Source organism: Danio rerio, chromosome 14 (genome assembly GCF_049306965.1).
Source record: "Danio rerio strain Tuebingen ecotype United States chromosome 14, GRCz12tu, whole genome shotgun sequence".
NCBI lineage: Eukaryota > Metazoa > Chordata > Actinopteri > Cypriniformes > Danionidae > Danio > Danio rerio.
Window position 1 is genome coordinate 56,007,836 of NC_133189.1, and position 27,461 is coordinate 56,035,296.

At 33.9% G+C, this 27,461-nt stretch overlaps 1 protein-coding gene and 1 long non-coding RNA gene across 5 annotated transcripts in view; both read right to left on the reverse strand.

The window, feature by feature from the left end:
* Window positions 1–27,461, reverse strand: part of LOC137487628 (uncharacterized) — a 545,963-nt gene that overhangs the window by 286,288 nt on the left and 232,214 nt on the right. The window lies entirely within an intron of this gene.
* cdhr2 (cadherin related family member 2) overlaps window positions 1–27,461 on the reverse strand; it is a 53,094-nt gene that overhangs the window by 25,013 nt on the left and 620 nt on the right. For 2 of the 4 annotated variants that reach the window (XR_012390011.1, XM_017359165.4), the window contains exons 2-15: window positions 22,994–23,059; window positions 20,247–20,312; window positions 20,016–20,155; window positions 17,093–17,146; window positions 16,536–16,625; window positions 13,797–13,886; window positions 13,590–13,709; window positions 13,315–13,458; window positions 11,315–11,390; window positions 7,141–7,259; window positions 4,521–4,739; window positions 4,274–4,429; window positions 1,373–1,531; window positions 1,232–1,293 (exon numbers count right to left, since the gene is read on the reverse strand). Coding sequence is in view for 3 of the 4 variants with exons in the window: in XM_017359165.4 (XP_017214654.3) it covers window positions 1,232–1,293; window positions 1,373–1,531; window positions 4,274–4,429; window positions 4,521–4,739; window positions 7,141–7,259; window positions 11,315–11,390; window positions 13,315–13,458; window positions 13,590–13,709; window positions 13,797–13,886; window positions 16,536–16,625; window positions 17,093–17,146; window positions 20,016–20,155; window positions 20,247–20,312; window positions 22,994–23,036 (1,538 nt within the window). In the remaining variant the exon portion in view is untranslated. Of the gene's footprint in view, window positions 1–1,231; window positions 1,294–1,372; window positions 1,532–4,273; window positions 4,430–4,520; window positions 4,740–7,140; window positions 7,260–11,314; window positions 11,391–13,314; window positions 13,459–13,589; window positions 13,710–13,796; window positions 13,887–16,535; window positions 16,626–17,092; window positions 17,147–20,015; window positions 20,156–20,246; window positions 20,313–22,993; window positions 23,060–24,060; window positions 24,106–27,461 lie in introns of those variants that run through there. The other 2 variants (XM_073922317.1, XM_073922318.1) reach the window with 2 other exon arrangements.

Sequence of the window (27,461 nt, forward strand, 5' to 3'; positions counted from 1 at the left end):
AGGAGAGGGTTTAAGTTCTGTTGACGGGTCTCCTGCGTCTGCAGTTTAACAAGCACTTCAATAAGCCTGTTTTTTTCCCGCTTGGCAAGCCAAGCTGACGTGACATGGGGGCGTGGCAGCATCGACGATTCTATTTTTTGATTAGATAATCAAAATTGAGCATAAATTTCGATCGATTTCGATTAAAAATCGAAATCGTGACACCCCTATTTCTCACATATTTATTGGCAAACTGGCGATCCTTGGCCCATCTTTGCTTCTAAAGGACTAGACCTTTCTTGGATCCTGCTTTTGTACCAAATCATAATTACAATCACCTGTTGACATCACCTGTTTCAAATCACATCATTATTTCAGCAGTTTACCTGATTACTAACCCTATTGACCTTATTCTAAAATGCGGAAGTGCGCCTGTTTTCGCGATTGTCTTAGAACTTCCATTTCAGTCGCCTATGGGAGAAATGACTAGGAATAATAAACGGCAAAAAACGGTCAAACCACTTGCTTTACAAACAAATGTTTGCATGACTTTACAGACCAAGTAGAAAAATATAACAAGGAAATATCAGTTTGCAACATCAAACAGCGAAACGAGCAGTTTTTAATGTCTAAAAATGAATGGAAGTGAATGAGACCGGAAGTCGTGCCAAAAAGATTCAAATGGCAGCACCCGCTCGTCTGCGGAGAATAAGGTCAATACTGCTCCTGTTCCAACTTTTTTTGGAATGTGTTGCAAGTCTTAATGACAATAAAGGATGGATATTTACAAATGAACTGAAGTTGACCAGACAAAACATAAAATATTGAAATACAAGTCACAAAAAAAAGGTGGAAATCACTTCTTTCTTTTTTTGCTTGCATTTTCCATACTGTCCCAACTTCTTCAGATTTGGGGTTGTAAATAATATTTTAAAATTAAGTCAGTTTTTCCTTAAAGCAAGCGAAATAATCTGCATGCATAATAATCATGTGCCAAAAGGCAGATTATTCTGGTTGTTTTAAGGAAAAAACTCACTTAATATTTGCACATTATTTCTTAAAATAAGACAGTATTTTTTGTTTGTCTAGAAAATGCTTCTTGATTTAAGAATGTTTTGATATTTGGACTAGAAACAAGATATTAAATATAAGAAAGAAAAGCATTTTTTGCAGTATATAACTGAACTACTACTAATACTATTGAGAAAAATATTGTGGAATTTTTGCCCAGCAAATGTGGTCTAAAACATACATGCTTTCTGGCATCAGTTTGTAGGTGATTTTCCCCTCATCAAAAGCATCAGCATCTGTTGCCTGTCAACAAGAACATCAGTGATTAAAGCAGAAAATTAGTCTTGATCACCAGGACATGATAAACTAAAGATGCACTTACAGTAATAGTCGCCACAATCGTTCCATTTTCACAGTGTTCAAAAACCTTTTCTTTATAAAGTTCCTTCTCAAACGTAGGAAAGTTGTCGTTTGTGTCATTGAGGTGAATGGTGACAGTGGCTGTAGAGGTGAAGTCAGCATTAGCATCCACAGCAATAATCTAGGAGGTGAAATATTAAAAAGCGCATGTTATAATCATCAAACATATTTCAGACAGGTTTTCCGAACACTGATTTATCAGGAAAATAAGTAAAATAAGAAAGAAAAGTTTATACAACACATAACAAAGTAAAACAGTCCTAAATTCACAACAGTAAAGTTTGGGAGCTGTGTAATGTCATTGTGCTGTTACAATCATGACATGGCAGCTGAGTTTTTTGATTATGTCAGCATAGAAAATATCAATTAGCAACAGAATTACTACGCAATGTAACGAGAAGATTCAAGCTTTGAATAGGAAAATTATCAAAACTAGTCATTTTTAAATAAGATTGTAACAGTCTAATCCGATGTAATGATCTGTGCTAAGCTAAGCTATAAGTGCTCCCGGAGATCATCTGAATAAATTCAAAAGTGGTAAAACTCAATTATTTAACTCTAGGACAGGGGTTCCCAAACTTTTCAACCCACGACCCCCAAAATAACAATGCCAGTGACTCGTGACCACCAATATAGTCTGAAGTGGTACCCGTTATTATTAGGGATGGGTACCGAAACTCTGTACTTTATCGGTATCGGTGCTACATTATTAAAGACAGAAGTATCGATAAACTCTGACATTAACGATTCTGCTAACGGTACTGGAGAATTGCTGAATAAACTTTACTTAGAGTAGCATAATTTAACTATTGGTCTGCACAGTTGGCAATCTCACATGGGATGCTCGTGTTTCCAGCGAGCGTATCAATTATAAACGCCTTCATAGTTTCTGGCTGCACGCACTCAGCAGAGATTCACTCTGAGCGCACAAACATAGCTCGTGACACAGACTTGCACACATGCAGCTCATAAGCTTTGCGGAGCAAACCAAACGGGTTATATTGCTGAGTGCACAGCGACAACGCCCGTTGCAACAAGTTGTTTTGAAAGTATCTTTAGAAGTGCAATAACTGCAGAAAGACAAATCAAAATGTTTTGACTGCTGAGCTACTAATGGTAACGTTACATGATCATCCACCTCGTTATGCCAGCAGTCAATCACCTTAATTAGTATAATATTGATAGGTAGGGTTAGGGTTAGGCTAACCCTAACCTTACAATGAAAACATAGTTTTTTTCTGCAGTAGCCTAAATAAATCTTAAACATTAAAAATGCTTTTATATCAGCTGTATTTACAAATATAGCCTATAAATAGCCTAATAATAAACTATGCTTATTAAGAAATTATTTAAAAAACTGCTTATCTTCACATTGCAAGATACTCCAAAACTGTTTTAAAACACAGTTAACTCCTAAAACACTGTTGACTCATTAATGTGAATGCGATAATAAAAAACATTACATTATCTCATTTAACTGCATTCTGCAACTCAAAGAGGATATTTTCAGCTGCAGGGAGCACAATAAACCAAGAAAAGTCCCGACTTCTGCCAGAAAAGACAAAAATGTTGATCTTTCTCCAGAAAAAGATTCCACATTCATTTACAGGATTTTTTTTTTTTTTTAATGTTTTACAATTATTTGTTTCGTTTTATTTTACATTAAAAACATAATATTAAAATAAGGTGTTGTAAATTCTGTTTTGGTAAAAAAAAAAAAAAAAAACACTACAAAAAGTATTGATAAGAGAACCGCTAAAGTACCGAACCGATAAGTGGTATTGATAAAATAATTATATTGTTAAAAATTTTATGATACCCATCCCTATTTATCATACAATGCAAAATGTGCATGTTTCTTTGAACGCAAATGAGCTTGTTCTCTTTTTATTTACGTTTTAAACTTGTAAAACTCATTACTGAGCCACAGCTGGTCCCAGAGAGCTGAACAGATCTTTTAATTCCAGTTTCTTTGCCATGTTCTATAGACATGTTAATACGCTCCTGTCAATCATTTTGCTGGGCAGGGATACCTCACTCCTACATTTCTTTGCGGTTGCCCTCAAAATCACTGGGATTTGGATCCTATTTTAACGTCAGGAATTGTCAAAAAAGGACTTGTTGTGTTTATATCTCTCTAATATGTCAGTGGACTCCAATTCTGTCCAAACGTTTTTGGATTTTGCATTCTAGTTGCTTTTTAATGTACATGAGTGTCATAAAGGTGTCAGAACGTTTTAATCTAGTGCCATAAAATCAGTCTGCTGCATCTGATGCTATATTGTTATGTTTTTATTATAACATAATCACCCCATCGGTTACAATCCAATGAAAAAAAATCTATATATTTTTTTTATTTGCATGTAATTTTTATGCAATTATTAACTGTGGGCACCAAAACTTCTCTAGGTTATAAATACATTATAGCAATTCTAATAGTTACATAGAATGAATATGATTGCTGAAAATCACCAAGTGACCACCCTCCCCCTACCCTTGTCCCTCGACCCCCACTTTGGGAACGAATGCTCTAAGAGAGCTGTAAAATGAGCCTATTTCCAAAATGAAAAGAAAAAGGTGGAGTGTTCCTTTAAATTAACTGCTGCAGTTTTATGGCTGGTTGCTATCATGAAGTATAAAATAATCAAACATCTCCTGGTTTCCAGGTTGGTGTTATAACCTCAAAGCAATAAAGAGCACACACTGTAGTGTCCAGCATTTGCACTTTGATATCTGTAATCGCTCTGAAAGTAACTGATCTTAATCAGGCAAAGACCTTTTCTCTAAGCTGGGATAATTCTGGCAGTGGCCAAAGTACCATCTTATGTGGTTAACTTCCAGAGACACACCTTCAGATACATACCTGAACATTCATTATTTGTTTGATCTCATAATCAACAGCTTGAGGATCTTTCACAAGCACTTGTACAGTACTTTCTCCCATCCCCGAGGTGGGACTGACTCTGAACGCATCTTTATCAGGCCCATCGAGATGGAGATTGAACCTGCTGTTTTCCCCCTACATAAAAGATCAACACATTTATCAGCATAAATAATCAGCATTTGAATGAAATTATAAAAAAAAAAACAGAGCCATTTTAGCTACAGACCCCGTCTAGATCTTTGACTTTTATATTCAGATTTGCTATGGCGAGTCCTGTAGAAGAATGTTCATCAACGTTGCCTTCAAAGTTGTCTTTCTTCATGCAGGCTTCACCTTCGCACTCGTAAAACTCTGGGCTGTTGTCGTTCTCGTCTTTAATTGAAATCTGAAGTTCTCCTATTGTGCTTGCAATGACTTCATTCACATTAGGCATTGTCTCACTTGCCTGAAGATAAGAATAAAAAGAAAAGTCAAGCAAAAAAGCATGAATCTATTATCTGCATGACTGTTTACTGTACATTTCTACATTTATGGGCCTCATCATAACCCGTAATAGCCACATAACTCTTAATCCAGGGGTGTCAAACTCTGTTTTTGAAGGGTCGCGGCCCTCCACAGTTTAGTTCCAACCCTGCTTCAACATACTTACCTGTATGCAGTGGTGGAAAGAGTACTGAAAAAGCATACTTAAGTAAAAGTATCATTACTTGCCTAAAAATGTAGTGTGAGTAGAGTAAAAGTACCAATACAAGCCTAAAAATGTAGTGTGAGTAGAGTAAAAGTACCATTACTTGCCTAAAAATGTAGTGTGAGTAGAGTAAAAGTACCTGTTGTAAATATTACTCAAAGTAGGAGTAAAAAGTAGCCCTTTTAAAAGTACTCATGAGTAGTGAGTATTACGCTGTTAAAAGTTGATGCATTTACATGTAATTTGTGTATGTGTGTAAACGTAACATTTTGTAGTGCATTTAGTTATTGCCCAGCAGGCACACAATGTCATAAGATGTTAATATTGAGTTAGATTTAGGTTGTGATGTCAGGTGACCAAAATTCTATGTCTAGCCAGCGTCTAAGGACATTATTTTCATGTCCAATAATGACATCAAATGACGTTGATATTTGGTTGATTTTAGGTTGTTAGAAAGTGACCAAAATCCAATGTCGAGCCGACATCTTAAATCAACATCCTATTGACGTCAAATACTGACGTTTATTCATCAGTTATGGCAACCAAAATTCAACGTCTGATAGACGTCATAGTGGTAACGTCGACACAACGTCAAGCTGTAACATCATTAGACGTTGATATTTGGTTGGTTTAGGGTTGGACATTGACATCGGGCTGACGTTGAGTTCTGATATAAAACCGATTTTCATTTCGAAACAAAATGCAGCGTCTCCACAACGTTAGGGTACTATTTCAATCTGACGGCATGTTGACGTCTTCTGCCTGCTGGGTGTTTAAGGCCATTTCGGTCATCATACATTAAAAACTTCTCATCAGTGATATGCATCTAAATCAGGGGTGCCCATACTCAGTCCTGGAGGGCTGGTGTCCTGCAGAGTTTTGTTCCAATCCCAATTAGACGCACCTGGGCCAGCTAATCAATCTCATACTAGGCTTTCTAGAAACATCCATGCAGGTGTGCTGAGGAAAGTTGGAGCTAAAATCTGCAGGACATCGGCCCTCCAGGACTGTGTTTTGGCATCCCTGATCTAAACAGTCTCTGGGTCAGTGCATGTAAAGAGTTTGGACATCTTCTTGGACTCTTAATGCTTCCAAACAGTTTGCTGCAATGTAAAGTGCACATGTCTTGAAGTAGTTTATTATGATGCGATTTACCTTCTATGTGTGATTTGATTGGACAGGAATTACAGGACTGATTATTCTAATTCCCATAAACAAGAAAAAATACAGTAGTGACTGCAGGTTGAAGGAAAGTAGTGGAGTAAAAGTACAGATACAGCACTAAAAATGTACTCAAGGAAAAGTAAAAATACACATTTTTAAAACTACTCAGTACATTACAATTTTTGAAAAAAAGTACTCAATTACAGTAACTTGAGTATTTGTAATTAGTTACTTTACACCACTGCCTCTATGTTTCAAACAAGCCTGAAGGACTCAATTAGTACGATCAGTAGGGTTTGATTAGAGTTGTAACTAAACTGTGCAGAGCTCCTGCCCTCCAGGAACTGAGTTTGACAGTAGAAACATGCTTTGCTTCTACTTTGCAAATGAGGATTGCAAAGTTGCATGATTTGCATCATGCTTTGTATAATTTGTATCATGAAAAGAGCTATACAAATAAAAAAAGTGCAATTTACAGAAATCCAACTTGCGCTCATAAATATATAAATCTGATATATAGCAATATATGCAAATGAGCAAAATTTGCCTTTTTTTCCGATTGACCTCCATAGTATTTTCTCCCTATTATAAAAGCCAATGGTGACCAACTACTCGGATACAAAAGTTTTTTTGAAATTCATACTGGTTTTAAAGTGAACTCCTTGTTTAACGCTGTACCAGGTAAGCTAACAAGCAAGTTTACTTTGCCAGAAAAACCTTAAATGTGATGCAAATACTAAAATGTATTTGTTTACAAATCATGCACTATAATAAATATGTTCTGAAGTGAAAGCAGTGCTGTTCAAGGAGCCGTCTATAAGTTAGTGTAATCAGAATTGTGGAAAAATTATAAAAATATACATTAATTGTATGAAATTTTTTTGGAAATGTGCAAAATATTAGTAGTCACGTTTCTGAATCCTAGGTTATTATAGAGAGTGTTAATCACTTGATAATCACCTTGATAATTAAATTCAGCAGTCAGTGAACTCACCTTTATTTTCAGTACGACAGTCGCACTTATATTTAGTAATTCTTCACGGTCGATCTCAGCGTTGACTGATACTATCCCAGTGTTTGTGTCAATTTGGAACAGGTCTGATGCATTAGTCTCTGTGCAAAAAGGACAGAGTGATAATAAAGACAGCAAAGTCATATATTGGTCTAGACCAGGGGTCACCAACCTTTATGAAACTGAGAGCTACTTCTTGGGTACCGATCAATGTGGAGGGCTACCAGTTTGTTAAACACTTCTCAAATAACACATTTGCTCAATTTACTTTTAATTATACTTTGTTTTTGGTAATGATTAATGATATTCATCCATGTGAAGACACTGATCATGTTAATGATTCTCACAAAAGTTATCAACAATTAATTAACAGGGTAGAAAATACCCTGTATTTAATGTATCAATGTGCAACACTTTATTTTTATATATCTCTGCAAATATTTACATTTTTAAATGATTACTTCTATATTAGATGAAGCTTACTGGTAAGTGGCGCTATGGTGAGCTATTTTTAGAACAGACCTGCGGGCAACACTTGTGATCCTCGCGGGCTACCTGGTGCCCGCAGGCACCATGTTGGTGACCCCTGGTCTAGAGAATGATGATTTTAGGACATGTCCAGCTTAAAGGTGCTGTATGTACGTTTTTTACTCTTCTAAAGCATAAAAACACCATAACATGTTTGCAGATATTTCAGAAACATGCTCAGTGATTCTTGTTTATCTAAAAAACAATGCTGAAGTCAGATATTCTGCTTTGAAAATGTGCATTACGTGCCGGAACAATGTCTTTGTTTTGGTATCTTTAACCCGCCCAGTGCCAGTTTATTTCAGCACTCTGGATTGCCTTGATGGAAAACCACATATATGGACAGTAGGAGACTCTGAAATAAGACGCAGATTCAGTTCCACATGAGTAGGCCCACGTGGAATCTGTTCGTGCAGAATTCACTAGATTTTTCGCAGAATTCCCAGATTTCTGCAGATTTTTAGCCTATTATGAATTCTGTTTATTTACTTAAGTAAATGTGTAAATCTGAATTTATTCAGTTTTTATTCAGTAATTTATTACTTTTTATTTAATATATTAAGGTTTTAGTTATGATACTCCGCTGGATACTCCCAAAATAATTTTGCAGAAATCTGCAGATTTTTACCAAAATTCTACGCAGAAATAGCAAAAAACGTCCACAGATTCCATCTGGCCCTGCACATGAGGTTATTAATTATCAAATAATATAAATATTACGAGCATAAACATTAGGTGAGCAGGTTACATTGTAACCCCTTGTCCTAACAACACGATACGTGACGAGATACGCAGTGATAAGCAATTTGACTGTTTGAACCAGACGAAAGACAACAGAAATTTAAATACAGCCATTAAGAAGCACAGCATATGCACTCACTCACGAAATGATAAGGATTATAATCAAAATAATAATTAACTAATTTAACAATATTAAATGTAGATGCTGAATCACTGATATGTGTTGGTTTGAGTCGCAGTTCTGAAGTTCAATTTTAAACAGTTTATTTTATTTTCAAGATCTGAGGTGAACTGTCTGCTGCTGCTTTCAGTAGTATGACAATAAACGTCATGTAAAATGGCATTCAAACTTACATTATTAGCATTTAACACTGAATAAAGCACATGAGGTGTACCTGAGCTGATCATTGTCAGTTTTCTGTTGTTAAGCCATGAGAAATAAAAGACGTTTCTAATGTATCAATTTTAGGTGTTGGTTGAAACAAAAACAAAATATTCCTTCTATCTCGTGCCATTGCTTTTATATAGAACACAATTTAAATCAGCCCTTAGGCTGATCGTTAGACTCGATCGCTCCTGTTGGTCCTTAATCTGGCAACCTGTGCCTGTAGGGTTGTGCCGATAGAAGATAGTATCATGTATCGACGATAGGCAAAGATATTGCCAAGAGCTGAAACCTATGACGATTTTAAAGATGATATTTAGCTCTTTTCACATTAATGTAGAACTATTACATGTTTTAATTGCATATTGATTGATTATTTATACTATTGTTTATTTATACTGAATAGTATTATTATTTTTAATAGGGATGTAACGGTATCAGAATTTCACGGTACGGCAATACCTCGGTATGAATGGCACGGTACGGTATTTATTGAATAATTTACAGGAATAACAAAACTAATGAAAAGACTCGAAAAAAGTGCCGAAAGTGTTTATTTACTTTGGCACTAAACATATCAATGACATACAAATTAGCCATCTATCTGTAAGTTTCGAAACAGGAACTTCAATTTTTCAATTTTAATAACAAAAAACTATTAAACCATTAAAAAAAATAAAGTTTTAATTTAGTATTGTTGAAAACTCATCACATTAAACATTTAATCACTCACTCACTTAGATAGAGATGGGCTCTTTAAGGAAAATGATCATATAACTATAATCTGGTAAAAGCTGGGGTCTCTGGGCATGTCCCCTGCAACAGAAATAAACCCTCTCATTTGGGACTGAGGTTTCTGGCACAGAGAGATATGATTTAGCCAAGGTTGACAGCAGTGGGTAACGTTGTGCATTGTCTTTCCACCACTTAAGAGGACAAGCCATGAGTGAGATAGAGGTCTCTTTGCGGTACAAGTCAATGTCTGCATCAATCTAACAAGTGTGCTGTGTTCTGCAGTCCCCATGACTGTTTTTAGTCGTATTCCACAACTTATATTTCACCACAGTCTGGCAGTGCCTGCATATTGTTTTTGTCTTTGTCTGTCACCTTTAATCCTTTTTCGTATCTTTTTAGAAAGAAACCGAAATGCTTCCACACATCCGATTTAAAACCCGCTTTAGGTTCGATCATTTCCAGCTCTTTTTCTTCCCCGCTACTAGCAGCACACTCCATTTCCACATTACTGGATCTGTAGCGACAACAGGCCGCAAAGGATGATGGCCACGCCTAGGCTGATGGGAATTGTAGTTCCCACTACCTTCGCCAAAGCAAACTTTTCTCAGAAATATAGTTTTATTGAGTCATTCGCCTACGGTAATATTGAAAAAAATGACTATTGCGGGATGACGGTATTTACAATATTGTTACATCCCTAATTTTTAATCATCATTAATAATAAATGAACTACAAATAATTTGACAGCTTCAACTGTTTACATCAACATCACTTGAGTGACACTTTCGGACAAAAATGAATTACTTCGATTGCTCTCTTGTGCTCTCTCTTTCTCAGCAGCTGTTGAAGCGCAAGCTGCACGTGAGGGCACAGCCACATCTCATAACAATAAAAATAATCGGCTTAAAAACAAAATTTGATTTAATTAACACTGTTTAATTGACACTGTTGATGATTACTTTTGTGATGATTAGACCTGAAGCCGTGCCGCACTCAACTGAACAAAAACATGACAATAAACAGTCGTGCGTGCGGCGAGTCCTCTGTCCGTCTCTCGTCTGGAAGGACCTTAATACATATTGGTTAGTTCGTGCGTAGATAAATATCATTACATTTGCTTTCATCCAGGTATATTACATCCATTTTGCGGCAGTCCCGCTGGCCACGGATAACGGCATAAACCCGAAGTCACAATCAAGTCCTGTCCTGTACCACACTGTGTAGCATCGAGTCTTGTTTGAAATAATTTCAGTCTCGGCGCCTATTTAGCTGTAAGAGCAAGGTGATTTGCCTTGGTTGGAATTATTATCCAAGATCAAACGTAATGCAAATGTGGTAGATTAAATAAGTAAAAAAGTCAGCAGAAAGGTTATTAAATCTGTTTAGATATGGTTAAATGTAATAATAAAAAATGATATATAAATAAACTTAACACTGCAATGGTATCATGTATCGGCGATCTCACAGGGGGACAATATGGCGATCTGAAAATTTTGTATATCGCCCAACACTAGCCAGGAGTGCAGTACCTAGTTTAACATACTTACTGCAACTTGCATACTGCACCTTTAACACCTCTTACTGTACATTTAATCATGGCTGATTCGAGAATTTTTACATTTGAAGAGTTCAAACACAGTGACATTTTTATGAATTCTGAATTTTTTTGTGCAAATTAAGTCTTTGATGCAAATAAAGTTTATAATTTGTCGTTTACGAAAATTTAGTAGATATAAAATGTAGGTTCATTCTTGAAATCAGACTTACTGTCAATGCTGAAGGTGATCTTGTCATTGACGCCAGTGTCTGGATCTCTGGCTCTCACAGTAAAGACGGTCGTACCCTAAAATAAAGCAAACAGTGAGATGGACAGAGGTCAGAGGTCATTTCCAAAATGAATCATTTTACTTGCAAAGCTACACATGCAATGTGTTCCAATGTAATACATTTTAATTGTCAATTTATGTTAGGGAGAACCAAAATTAATTTAATTGAATATTGCTTAATTACATTAAAAAGAATGTAAAGATTTAGTTTTTTTTACAAATTCAAGCATTTACGGTGCACTTGTAAATTTTATAATATCACTGCTGTTACATCCTATGATGTATTTAGGTAATAAGTTGTTGGTGTGAGTGGCAGCTTATTGCTCTCCCCTTTTGTTTTATTAATCTGTCTCTGTAGCTGATGTACTTATGCACTTACACACTCAACAGGATAGTATATGTATGTAGTGTTGTCCCAAATGGCACACTAATGTTTTTTTACTAAGTGGAAATTCAAACCATGAGGTTTGACGGTTGCCAAATCAGTGAAATAAACGACCGAATTATCAAATAATACCTGCCGTGAGTATTGCCGCATTCACCATAGGGAGGCGCTATAATCACTCTCGTAGGAAAATTTTGCTTTCACCATCCAAAATAAATAAAGTTATTCAACATGTGCGTCCGATAGCTTCGCCTCTTCCGCTATGTAAGCAAACCTACGTTCGTTGAGTGTGTGAAGTGTCCATTATTACACACTTCATTTTAGCGGCTGAATGAGTGCATCATCCGGGTAATTAAAGTGCACTTATTATTTTTAGAGTTTTCAGTGTGAACACACTACTTATACTATTTATACTACAAAATGGCGTAGAATAGTGCATAAGTATGCGATTTGGGACGCAGCTTCTGCCTCTCTCTCTCTCTCTCTGTCTCTCTGCCTCTCTCTCTCTCATTGAGCAGCGTTCCAAACCAGCCGCACCTGTTTTCAATTAGAGCAAATCGGAGCGGTTGCTGTTGATAGAGCTTCCAGGCTTTATAAAGAGGCAGAGCGGCAAAGCACGGAGAGAGTCAGTTTTCCCTATCCTAGTGATTATAGTGCGATAGAGATTGTGTTGGATATTTAGAACTGTGAGCTTGTGAATCTTGTGAGATTATAGTGTGAATAAGTGTGACGTGTAACTTTATGTGAAAAGTAAGTCGTGTAGAGAGACGAGTGCTGATTTATTTTGGGTTTATCCTTTAAGTTTCCTCCTGTTTCTGGATTTAGCCAGGTTGCGGGGTATAGCATTGTCATTGATTTTGAGGATTTTTATATATATATATATATATATATATATATATATATATATATATATATATATATATATATATATATATTATAGGAAATCTAGAACTTTTTGTCAATTTAGGAAGCTTTTGTTTTGTTGGTTATTTTGGCCTTACCGTGTCATAATGATTTTGGTTAGGAGAATTTTCATTTAAGTATCTCTTTGTTTTTGTTTACCCTTTCTGGAAATGTAAAAATATATTAAACTTTGTTAAACAGTGAATAAAAGAAAATATTTTACTTTTGAAATCTCTTTTCAGAGTTTTTTTTTTTTTGTTATTATTATATCTGAAGTGAAAGTATGCTAGGATAGAGAAAAAGGAGATTCTCCACGCACATTATTAAATATTAATTCATTTATTAATTCGATCCAATAAAAATTTTATATATTTTTTTAATCCTAATTAAAAAAAAATTTTGTTACTTTTGTCTCCGTACCCCTAGAAAAGGGACTAAAATGTAACACTGCCAGCCAAAACCGCCAGTTATACTGTAAATTTTACTGCAGATCATTTTTTTACAGTGCACTTAGTGACGGTAGTCATAAGCATGCATGAAATTTTATTCACATTCATTTTGTCATGATTATAAAGGTTTAAGCTTCATGTAAAGTGTTAAGTAGAGCATTACCAAATTAATTATAAAATTACAAACGTAAAACCAGCGCTCACCACTCTTGTGTTTTCTTCAACAGCAGCATTGTTGGGTAAATTCAGAAACTGTGGGTCGATATCTGGCACATCTATAACCGTAATAAAAGCGATTGCTGATGAGGATTGAACCACTTCTTCACCATACAATTCCCCACCTCCATCCTGACAAAACAGACACACAGCTTTAGGTAAATGTTGAAATAATGTAATGTTTTCCCACACAGAAATATTTAGCCCCATTCATTGAACTGATTGCTTGTCTATAAATGATTTGTTTGAAAATGAGCACTTACAGATGCGTTGATGCGGATCTGATAGAAAGGACTTTTCTCAGTAAAGTTCAAATTTCCCACCAGTGTGACGACTCCAGTGGTCGCAACTATTGAAAACATGTCTTTGTCATCTGGGACCACCTACGACAAACATACTGAGCTATTAATCAAAACAGTCAAACTGAAATGTGAAGAAATGCAATAAGAGTTGCATGGAAAAAAATAAACCTCATCAATTTTGTAGGACACAATGCCTGCTTGGCCAAAATCATTATCTGTGGCATTTGCTGTGAACAGTACGAAGCCCACAGTAGTGTTCTGAAGGAGAGAGAATGATAATGAACATAATATTAATTAATAATAATACACAATAATGAGACATTAATAATTAATATTAATGATTAATCATAGCATCACATAATAATAATAATGATTCCTAATGATAATAATAGATTATTAATAACAATCGTTATAATAAATCATCAAAATTAATATAATAATAATAACAGCGATAATAAATAATAGTAATAATAATGACAAATAAATAATAACCATTAATAATTATATTAATAATCAATAATAACAATATATTCATGTTATATAAACAATGCATTATTAAAATTAATAATAATACTCAGTAATAAATAATCAATAGTAAGACGTTAATAATATTATAACACCACATTGATAAATGATAATAATAAACAATTATTATAAAGAATAGTAGTACATTATTATTATTAATATTCAGAATATTTATTATTAATAAATAACCAATTAATAATAATAACAACTATTATGATAATAGCATTAGTAATAGGAATAAGAATAATAATAGTAAGTAAATAATGATAATAGCAGCACATTGACAAAAATAATAACGATAACCCATAATATTAATTATAACAAAATATTATTATAACAATGCATTATTATTAATAGCAATAATAATAGTAATAACATTTTGATCTCATGAATCTCAAAAACATCTTCTAAAAGCATAAAGGACCCTGAAAGACAGAACAGATGCATTAATTCCTCTGGAGGATCAGTCTGTGTTCAGATTAGACAGATTTAGCCCAGCTCAGATTCAAACCGGTCGGATCAACACCATCACGCCGCCTAAATCTTAATGCCTTTAAAACGATTCAAATTCACCTTCGTGTCAACCCAGGTAATAAAAAAAAAAAGTGCTCTAAAATGCACTTTAAGTATACTTAGTACACTTTTTTTTAGTAATGTACTAAAAGTGCTCTATTTTCGCACACTTATTTTGTACTTAATGTACTAAAAGATAGTATTAAGTATATGTTAAGATAAACTTAATACCATCTAAGTGTACTCAACTGTGCTATTTTGAGACACCATGAAATTGAACTAAAATGTGCTTTTAACATCCTATATCTGTATTTAAAAAATTATATTGAGTTACAACTAGAAATACACTTGAACCCTACTTTTAAACATTTATAAATATATTTAAGAATAGCTTAAAGTATTATAGTAATATATTAAAAGAATCTAGAAAATGTGAAAGCAGTGTGCTAAAATACACTTTAAGTACACTAAGTATATTTTTTTAAATAATGCACTAAAAGTGCTCTATTTTCACACACTTATTTTGTACTTAATGTACTAAAAGATGGTATAAAGTATATGTTAAGATAAAATTAATACCATCTACGTGTACTCAAATGTGCTTTTTTGAGACACCATGAAATTGAACTAAAATGTGCTTTTAACATCCTATATCTGTATTTTAAAAATATATATATATTTAGTTACAACTAGAAATACACTTGAACCCTACTTTTAAACATTTAAATATATTTATGACTAATTTAAAGTATAATAGTAATATATTAAAAGAATATACAAATTGTAAAAAAAAATAAAAGTGTGCTAAATACTGTATTAAAAGTATTCTGGGAAAATGTACTTCTACTGCAATACATTACTAATAGATTTTTAATAAAGTCAATTTAATGTAAACTTAAAATTACCACACTCAAAATCAATTTAAGTTTTAGTGATAATATTGCATTCACATTAAGTGTACTTAAGTTCAACTTTTGGGAAAATGTACTTCTACTACAATACAATATTAATAGATATTTTATATATTAACTTATTTTAAACTTAGGATTAGTATGTAAACAGTGTACTAAAAATCAACTAATGTTTAAAGCATTTAAAGCACACTTGAAAAACACACTAATAAAACTCTTGGATGTTTTTTTCTGTAGTGTACTTTATAGTAGTACACTAAAAATTTAAGTATTACTGGTATTTAGTATACTTTTGTCAAGTGTACTAAAGTCCTACTGAAGTATAAACATACTTTTAATTGGTATATTTATAGTGTAGAACCATCAAACTTTTATTTAACACAAAAAATAACAATGTACTAAAAATGTATATGCAGGTATTTAAGTGTATTTTAATTGCATTTAATTTTTTTTGTTTTCATCTGGGAACACTCAAACCTGTTTGACTTGCTTTCTTTCATGAAATAATCTGCATAAAATCCAAAGCTTTGACGGGTATAATAATAAGTGTGCTCAAATAACTGTTAATACTGTATTTGTTTTGGGTTATAGATTTACAAGACCCTTTTAATGTATTTCACAACATCAATCTCGTTTATGGCTATATTGTAAGCGTTTGTTGTTAGAAGGGATACAGCTGTGGCCTGAAGTTAATGAGAATTATTTATATTTTTTATTAGTACCTGTATTTTATTAACCTCTACCCCGACCCCCTTCACAGTAATCTAAAAACAGCAATTATACAGAGTATTATTCATATTATTTGAAATACCAATTAAATTGTATTTTCCTAATGTCTACACCCAACCCTCAGCGTAATGTAAATGCAGTAATTAATATTTTATTCAATTAAAAATAAAAACATGAATCACAAAATATGGAAAACTGCTGATTTAACAGTTTAGGATGATGAACTCACCTCGAGAACCTCCTCATTGTACGGCAGACCATTGAAAATTGGTATGTTGTCATTGGCATCTTCTACATTAATGTAAATAGTTTTCCTCACCTGAATGAACAGAGTAGGGTCAGACATAATCCGCTTCTTAGCAAAACTTTGTTAAAAATCTGCAGATTTATGCAGAATGATTTTTGAGTATCATAACTAAAACCTTAATATATGAAATAAAACATAAACATTTTTTACTTTTATTTATTGTTTACAATGCCAATCCAATTAGATCCACTTCATTTGGTAAACAAAGCAAGTCTCATATAATATCTTTACTAAAAGACAAAAAATATTACTTTACACTGTATTGTAAATAAATCTTATAAACATTTTCATGTTAGTCAATAATATTACTGTAATTTAAAAACTCAATGAATATAAGTTTACACACTTTAACAAGTAAATAAACAGAATCAATGATGGGCTAAATATCTGCGGGATTCTGCGCGCGCAGATTCTGTGTGGGCCTAGCTATGAGTCAAAAAACTAAAGAAGCATTTTTTGATCTGTTTTATCCAACTTACGTCATCATAAACACCATCATTCACGATTGCGTCAATGGTCATTACATCATTTGTCTGAGGAAACAAAGCACAAGTGAACTTTTTCATCAAGAGTTTTGTAATAATAGCCTTCTGTCTAGTGCAGTTGTCACCCAACTTGTTTCTGGAGGGCCGGTGTCCTGCAGATTTTAGCTCCAACCCTAATCAAACACACCTGAACAAGCTAATCAAGGTCTTGCACTTGAAACATCCAGGCAGGTGTGTTGAGGCAAGTTGGAGCCAAACCCTGCAGGGACACCGGCCCTCCAGGACCGAAATTGGTCACCCCTGATCTTGTGAATCTAAATCAAGATGAATATTGTTTTTTTTTTTATTACTAATGTAATACTGTATAGACCTTTTTCTTGGAACGCAAAATTACCCATAATGCTTTGTGTGTATGCACAAGGAGAATGCAAAGAACTTCCGGTCGGCAGCTGATGCGTGTAAACAGTCACATTTGGACAGCTTTGAAACGCTAGTTTTAATCTATTTTACCTGCTTTTATCCTCTTTGAACTAATACTGTTGTCCATCAGCAGCATCTCCTGGACTGATCATTTAAAGAAATGTGATCTAATAGGATGGAAAACAGCTGCTGTGAGGCGTTTTCCCCTCGTTGTCAGACGGCATCTTCTGCAGTTTAAATGAAGCCTCGTCATCGCTAAAGTCAACATTTCCTCTTTATTTCAAATATATAACCAGCCCAAACAAATGTAAATCACCAAAATGTTTGACACACACACGTAGCCTGTACTGTGCCACTGACACACTGATTTAATAACCGTGACAAAGTGAAAATATAGACTAGTGTCATTTCGAAATGAGAGAAAAACACAAACCGTGGTGAAAACAACACACAAAATAAAACACAAACGGCTCGCGATTAGAATGAACAGCAAATCAGCAGCAGAGGATCAATAACAGACTTTTATTGCTCATTTTTGTAAATTGCACGACTTTCATACCTGTTAAGTTTCATGCCAGTACTCTGGTTTGCTCTCTCTCTCTCTCTCTCTCTGTGTGTGTGTGTGTGTGTGTGTGTGTGTGTGTGTGTGTGTTTGTGTGCGTGTGTGTTAAAGAGCCGCCGAGCTAACAGCTGACAGGCCGGGAACGCACACACACACTGTATTTCTGACGGCAAACACGTGAACTAGGAGAACGTTTTTCTCGTATTTCTGATGTGCTTGAACCACATGTGACAGATTATAACGGCTTTAACAGACACATTTCTAAGTTGTGTGTCACAAAAACACTCTGTTATCCATTAAAAACATTGAAACCCATTTTCAGAGCGCAAATGACCAGTTGTACACGCTGTAAACGGAAGTTTTTAGCATTCTACTGGAAGACGCTGGTCGCTATGGCGCCCTCCATGCAGCAGCCATGAAAAAGGTCTATATATAACAATAATAATTTATTTATAATAATGTAATGTATGTACTAATGTACACTAAAAATGCTGGGTTGTCTTAACACAACCCAATTAACTTTAAATTATTCTTTTAATCCTATGATTTAAAACAGCAAACCATTTTAGAGTGTAGTGCTTATGTATTAAAATAAGCTAAAGCAAAAAAAAGCTGTGTGTGTGTTTATATATAAATACAAATTATTTACACAATTGAAGTCTGTATTAACCCCCCTTTTATTTATTTATTTTTTCCTTTTTTAAATATTTTCCTAAATGATGTTTAACTGAGCAAGGAAGTTTTCACAGTATGTCTGATAATATTTTTCTTAAGTCTTACTTGTTTTATTTCGGCTAGAATTAAAGCAGTTTTTATTTATTTTTTAACACTGTTTTAAAGGTCAATATTATTAGCCCCTTAAAGCTATATTTTTTTTCGATAGTCTACAGAACAAACCATCGTTATACAATAACTTGCCTAATTACCCTAACCTGCCTAATTAACCAAGTTAAGCCTTTAAAAGTCTCTAAGCTGTATAGAAGTGTCTTAAAAAATATACAAATATATTTTATTATTTAAAATATTTGTAAAATATTATGTGCTGAAATGAGTTGTTAAAACTATAATTTACAAATGTGTTAAAAAAAATAATCTCTCCGTTAAACAGAAATTGGGGAAAAAAATTAACTGGGCGCGAATAATTCTGACTTCAGCTGTACTTATACATAATTTATATTATACCATTAAGGACAAAATTATTGGCCCTTCTATAACATTTTACTATTTTTCAGTCATTTTCCAAGTAATGGTTAACTTTTTTTTTTTTCTTTAAGTTTATGATAAAAAAAAATGTAAAATGAAAAGCCCTCTTAAGCCCTTTTTGTTCATAAATATGTTTTTAAAAAAATTTGGAAAAAGAATTTTCATTTTACAGGAAGGCTAATCTTTTTTTGAACACAATAAAAAAAAAAGTAATTATATATAAATAATATAATTAAGCATTTTCTCATATAAATGCATGCATGTGTGTATATATAAATATAATACTTTATGGGATATTTTTAAATTACTACTAGATTAAAGTTCAAATTAAAGGCTTAACTACTGTAGGTTCATTATACAACATAGGGTAATTAGCCAAGTCATTGTATAACAGTGGTTTGTTCTGGAGACAATCCAAAACAAATATTGTTTAAGGAGGATAACAATGTTGACCTTAAAATGGGTTAAAATAATTAAAAACTGCATTTATTCTAGCTGAAATAAAATAAATAACACGTTCTCCATAAAATATATATATATATATATATATATATATATATATATATATATATATATATATATATATATATATATATATATATATATAATCAAAAAAACATTGAACAACTCGTTAAATAACACCTGAGAATTATTTAAAAAAAAAATAAATGTGGCACAGTAGGGCTAATAATTTGGCCCTCAACTGTTGCTAAACTCTTAAAAGTGAAGTACCTCTCTGTCCAGCAGAATTTTGATGGTCACAATACCAGTGTGTTCTTCAACAGTGAAAAAACCAGCATTTGTTCCAGCGATTTTATATGTCAGAGGATCATTGTCTGGATCTGTTGCTACAATTTGAAATGCATATTCGCCTGTCGGATAAATAAAACAATTTACAAATATTGCATTCGTGCATAAATAGGTTGAAGTGCATGGAGTGGAACTGTTATGAGGAATACAGACCTATTCTGAGATCCTCTCTCAAAATGACCACAGATGTGGAGATCTCAGGGAGTTCGTTACAATACCCTGCACAAAACAAACACACACACAACCACTCATGAGACACAAAACCTGACACATATTAAGTTTATAATGTTGGATTTTATTAATTGAAGAACTGATCTTTGTATATTAATAACAATGCTGGGTTGTCATAATCATACAGTTTTGTCAAATATGGACAAATCAATCTTTGGATTGATTTAACCCAATGATTGAGCTTGTCCATATTTGACCCAACATTAGATACAATAAACCAGTGATATTTAAAGTGCACTCTTTGTAAATGCAAACAAAAAATGGTGGGATATATTAACCCAATCCTGGGTCAGATACAAATAAAACCAGCAGTTTATTAAAAAAAATAGAATTTAAATTTAAATCCACGAATTTAAATAATTAATCCAATATTGGGTTTGTTCATATTTGGCCCAATGTTGGGTTAATATAACCCAGTTTCTTCAGTGTGATAAAGCATTTTCAGATCGATATCATTGATGATTTGGATTTTGAGCCAAAATGCTGGGTTGTTGTAATCTAAAGGTTAGGTCAAATATGAACAAACACAAATTAGGTTTACAAATGAATCAAAAGTGTTTAAAAATGTTTAACCCAATGATTGGGTTTGTCCATATTTGACCCAACATTAAGTTAAAACTACCCAGAAATGTTTAGATTGTACGTTCTTCTTTGTAAATGCCACTAAAAAAGGTGGGTTATGTTAACCCAATGTTGGGTCAGATACAAACAAATCCAGCAATTGGTTTTAAAAAGTAAAATTTAAGTAAATAAATAAAAAAGATTCCAATGTGGGGTTGTCCATATTTGGCCCAACACTGGATTAATACAACTCTTTTTTTTTTTCATTGTGATCAAGTTTTTCCAGACTGATATCATCATTGAAAAAAAAAATCTGGATTGTTGTAACCTAAACATTGGGTCAAATATGAACAAACTGAACCATTGGGATAAAAAAGTGCCTTTAAAATACAATTTTCAAAATTAACCAAAAGTCTTTTTTTTTTGCCCAGTGATTGGGTTTGTTCATATCTGACCCAACATTACATTACAGCAACCCAGCGATATTTAGAGAGTACATTCTTCTATGTGAATGCCACTTGAAATGGTGAGTTATATTAACCCAGTGTTGGGTCAGATACAAACAAATTCAGCAGTATGTTTAAGAAAAAATTGTGTTTAATTGAAACAATGAATCCAATGTGGGGTTGTCCATATTTGAGCTAACGTTGGGTTAATAAAGCCCAGCTTCTTCAGTGTGATAAAGCATTTTCAGACTGATATCATCATTGATGATTTGGATTTTGAGCCAGTACTCTAAAAAATGCTGGGTTGTCCAAAGATTAGCTCAAATATGAACAAACCCAACCATTGGGTTAAAAAAGTGTATTTTAAATTTAGCTTTATAAATTAATCAAAAGTATTTAAAAATGTTTAACCCAATGATTGGGTTTGTCCATATTTGACCAAACATTAGGTTACAACAACCCAGAGATATTTAGATTGTACGTTCTTCTTTGTAAATGCACACTAACCCACTTGGTGGGTTATGTTAACCCAATGTTGGGTCAGATACGAACAAATCCAGCAGTTGGTTTTAAAAAATAAAATTAAAGTAAATAAATAAAAAAAAGAGTCAAGCGTGGAGTTGTCCATTTTTGCCCAACACTGGATTAATACAACAGTTTTTTTCATTGTGATCAAGTTTGTTCATATTTGAGCCAACATTATGCTACAACAACCCAGCGATATTTAGAGAGTACATTCTTCTTTGTAAATGCCACTAAAATAGTGAGTTAAATTAACCCGATGTTGGGTCAGATACAAACAAATTTAGCAGTTGGTTAAAAAAAAAAAAGTATTTATTTAAAACAATGAATCCAACGTGGGGTTGTCCATATTTGATCTAACATTGGGTTAATATAGCCCGGTTTCTTTAGTGTGATAAAGCATTTTCAGACTGATATCATCATTGATGATTTGGATTTTGAGCCAGTACTCTAAAAAATGCTGGGTTGTTAGAATCCAAAGATTAGGTCAAACATCAACAAACCCAACCATTGAGTTATAAAAGTGGATTTTTAAATTTAGCTTTAGAAATGAATCAAAAGTATTTAAAAATGTTTAACCCAATGATTGGGTTTGTCCATATTTGAGCCAACATTATGCTACAGCAACCCAGCGATATTTAGAGAGTACATTTTTCTTTGCCAATGCCACTAAAAATGGTGATATATTAACCCAATGTTGGGTCAGATACAATCAAATTCAGCAGTTGATTTAAAAAAAAAAATAGAATTTCAATAAAAAACAATTGAATCCAATGTGGGGTTGTTCATATCTGGCCCAACACTGGGTTAATACACCCCAGCGTTTTCATTGTGATCAAGCGTTTTCAGACTGAAATCATCAGTGATGATTTGGATTTTGAGCCAAAACTCTAAAATGCTGGACTAAGCTTGACACTGCACTAAATTAAAACAATAACAGGGTTCTTGTAACCCAAACATTGGGTCAAATATGAAGAAAACCCAACCATTGTGTTAAAAAAGCATCTTTTAAATTTAGTTTTAACAAAGAAGCCAAAGTTGGGTTTGTCCATATTTGACCCAACATTGGGTTAAAGTAACCCTGCAATTTTTTAGACTAGTGAAGTGCTTTTGACAGATTAAATCGTTAAATTCACTCACCGGATGCCAAAATAGAGAAAAGGAGAAGTAAAGGTTTCTCCATCTTCTCCAGCTCTGTCTGCGATCCTGAAGTCAACACAAAATCAACATTAGGAATGTTTTACTCTAAATAAAATGTGTTATAAATGGAGAAACTTAACATTGGAGTTTTTTTTATTAATAAATTACATTTTAAATCCATATTGTCCATAATTGACCCAACTAAATTCAACGAAGCAAGACTTTAAAAAGAGTGAATGTCTTTTAGTTGTGTTGCTTTTAATTCGAGACGCTGCAGGAAAAACGTTTCTCTATACACTGCTCGGTTGGTTTATTTAGTTTAATGGACAAAAATCTTCCACAGTCCACTCCTCTATCACACTCATTTCTGTCATCACACTTTATCAGTCTGTAGACTTTAATCACAGGTTTTTATGTAGCCTTTAATCAAAGAGTTTTCAAGGCCGTTTTTTTCTCCTGCTCTGAGTCATAAATCTCCACCTCAGCTGCACTTATGTTCACCACACTTTATGGTTATGGTTTTATTCATGTCTATATTCTGAAGGCTTTTACAGAGGCATGTGTTCATACATAATTGTTTGATTTTATTGAACATTTTATTCTATGAAAATATATTTTATTTAATTTTAGAGTAATTTGAGAACGTTTCCCAAAACTAATATGACATAAAATATATACTGTGCCTGACCCAAAGTTGAGATTTTTGCACTAGAAATATATGCAAATAACTTGTGTTTGATTAAATAATGCCCCATTTGCATATTTAAACATATATATATTTTTTTTTACTTAAAATAAAAAACAATTTTTAATTTTAATATAAATGATCAGCTTGAGAAGCATGGCGATAACTATTCTATATAAACTGCTGGGTTGTTGACCCAAGGTTGGGTCAAATATGGACAAACCCAACCACTGCGTTAAAAAGTGTCCTTTAAATTTAATCAAAACTTTGTTGAGTTTGTTTAAATTTCACCCAACATTGAGTTACAGCAACCCAGTATTTATTTAGAAAGTATTAGTTAATCTAAATACTCTATTTTCTTACTCTATTTTACTCTATTTACCTTAAAGGAGGGGTGTCCAAACTCGGTCCTGGAGGGCCGGTGTCCTGCATAATTTAGATCAAACCCCAATTAAACACACCTGAATCAGCTAATCAAGCTCTTTCTTGGTATACTAAAGCTTCCAGGTAAGTGTGTTGAAAAACGTTGGAGCTAAGCTGTGCAGGGCACCGGCCCTCCAGGACTGAGTTTGGACACCCCTGGCGTAAAGGTTATAAAATGAGAGACTAGTTGGAGACTAATAATTCTAACTTTTTTAGTCACTCTAAAAAAAATGTTTGGTTGTTGTAACTCAACCATTGGGTTAAGGTGTTATTTAAATTTAAATAAAAAGAAATTAACCCAATGTTGGGTTACGAAATACTATTATTTCCAACAATGCAAAGTTCAGCTTTTTTGCTCTAGAAATATATAAATAAACAAATATTTAATTAACTAATGTAAAATCTGTGAAAGTGTGTCAAAAACATGGGAAGAATGTTGATAACTACACTAAAAACATTGGGTTAAAAAGTGTCATCTAAATTAAACGTTGCAACCCAACATTTAGTCTAATATAATCAAACCTAACTTTGGGATAATTTTTAAATAAAATTGAAATTACATTTTTTATTTTTACAACAACCCAACATTTTTACTGCATTGGCACTTTTATTTACTCTATTTACCTGAAAGGTTATGAAACAAGTGGAAAATGAGAGCTCAATTTAGCATTACCACTAAGACCACACTACAAAATGCTGGATTGTTATAGCCCATTGATGGGTCAAAGACATCCAAATTTTTGAGTAAAAACGTGTAAATTACCCAATGTTAGGTGTGACCTTATTTGACCCAACATTGGGTTTAAACAACCCAGCATTTTTACTATATTGGCAAATTTTGTTACTCTGTTTACTTTTTTTCCCCACTTAAATACCGTACTTTATTGTAATGGGAAATGAGGGATCAGTTCAGCGTTACCATTAAAACGACACTCTACAAAGTGCTGGGTTATTGTAACACAGTGTGGTCAAATATAGACAACCCAACTGTTGAGTTAAAAAGTGTAATTTACTTTTAATTTATTAAAAAAAAAACAATGTTTGGTGTGTCCATATTTAACACCGGCATTTCTTACTGTATTGGCACATTTTGTTACAATGTTTACCTTTTTTTCTTAAATACTCTTATTTTCTTCCTTTATTTACCTCAGAGGTCATGAAACGAGTGGAAAATGAGAGACCAGTTCACTGTTACCAACCCATAACCCATTGTAACCCATTGTTGGATCAAATAAAGACAACTCAACTGTTGAGTTAAAAGTGTCATTTAGATTTATTAAAAAAAACAACAACATTGGGTTTCTCCATATTTGACGCAACATTAGGTTAAAACAACCCAGCATTTCTTACTGTATTGACATGTTTTGTTACACTTTTGTTTTGAAATACTCCATTTTCTTACTCTGTTTGAAACAAGTGTAAAATGAGGGATCTGTTCATCGTTACCATTATAACTACAATCTACAAAATGCTGGGTTGTTGTAACCCAGTGTTGGGCCAAATATAGACAACCCAACTGTTAAGTTAAAAAGTGTAATATAATTTTAATTCAAACAATATTCCAATGTTGGGTGTATAATTGACCCAGCATTGGGCTAAAACAACCCAGCATTTTTTACATGTTCTGTTACTCTACGTTTTATTTTTAATTAATGTTTTCTTACTCTGTTTACCTCAACGGTTATAAAATGAGTGCAAAATGAGAGATCAGTTCAGCATTACCATTGAAACTACATTCTACAAAATCCTTGGTTGTTGTAACCCAGTGTTGGGTCCAATATAGACAACCCAACTGTAGAGTTAAAAAGTGTAATTTAATTTTAATTTTAAAATAATTATAACCCAATGTTCAGTGTGTCCATATTTGACTTTACTTTTGGTACTCTATTTACTCTCCTTTTTCTTAAATACTTATAAACTGTACTCTATTTACATCAAAGGTTATGAAACGAGTGTAAAATTAGGGATCAGTACAGTGTTAACATCAAAACTAAACTCTACAAAAGGCTGGGTTGTTGTAACCCAGTGTTGGGTCAAATATAGGCAAAATAACCCAAGTTGAGTTAAAAAGTGTACTTTATTCAACCCAAGCTCATTCTGAAAGCATAGTCTCGCGGACGTTTCTGGAGACAACGGAAAACGTCCCGGGAGGTACGTACAGCCACGTTTATTTTTTTCAAGCGAACGCTGCGGGGCGGTGTGACGATGTTCCCTTTCGCGCTTGCCTGCTGGCCGACCGCTTACTTCCTTGTGGAGGGCTTCCCCGCTGCAACCCGTTTGTCCACTCAGCTCACCATGTACGTCGGCAGGCTCGAGATGCAGAGAGGAGTTGACCACGGCGACCGGTTTCGAGTCCAGGGAAGAGCGGTTCCAACAATCAGGTAAGACAAAAACAGAATCCCAAAAATTAAGTGAACAAGTTTCGTAACAGGGTGAGAATGTGATGAAATCCGAAAACGCGGTAGAAAAAAAAAAAAATCAGGGCTTTTATTTTTTTGGACGGCTTTTGTAAACTGTTGCTCAGGTTTAGGGAAGCGAGCGGGTGGGCGGGTTGATCGGTAAAATTGGTTGGGTTCAGGGAAGGAGGAGGGCGGGTCGGCCGATTGGCCGGTCGCGCAGTCAATCATCCGGTCAGTCGGACAGCGGCCTCTGGTGGGTTCACGCGAGAACTGCACTCGCGAGAGGCGTCTTAGATGTGAAAAAACACACAACAGCGGCCTCTCGCGGATTCGCAAAAACAAAAACTGCAGCCGTACGTACCTGCCGGGACGTATTCCGCGGTCTCCAGAAACGTCCGCGGGACTACGTTTCCACAATGAGCCTGGGTTGACTTTATTTTGACAAAATTTACCCTATGTTGGGTGTGTCTGCATTTTACCCAGCGTTTCTTACTGTATTGACACATTTTACTACTCTTTTATTCTTAAACACTCTGTTTACCTCAAACGTTATGAAACGAGTGTAAAACGAGAGATCAGTTCAGTATTGACATTATAACTGCACAAAATCCTGAGTTGTGGTAACCCAGTGTTGGGTCAAATATAGACAACCCAACTGTTGATTTTACTTAGCCTAGTTTTAAAATAAGCCAATGTTGGGTGTGTCCACATTTGACCCAGCATTGGGTTACAACATCCCAGCATTTTTATACTGTATTGGTACAAATTGTTACTCTATTTACCCTTTTATACATAAATACTCTATTGAACTCTGTTTATTTACCTCAGAGATTATGAAATGAGTGGAAAATAAAAGAGTGGTTCTTTACCAATTAAACTACACTCAACAAAATGCTGGGCTCAACAAGTGTTGAGTCAAATATAGAAAACCTAAAATTTTACCTAGTTTAATAAAATCACC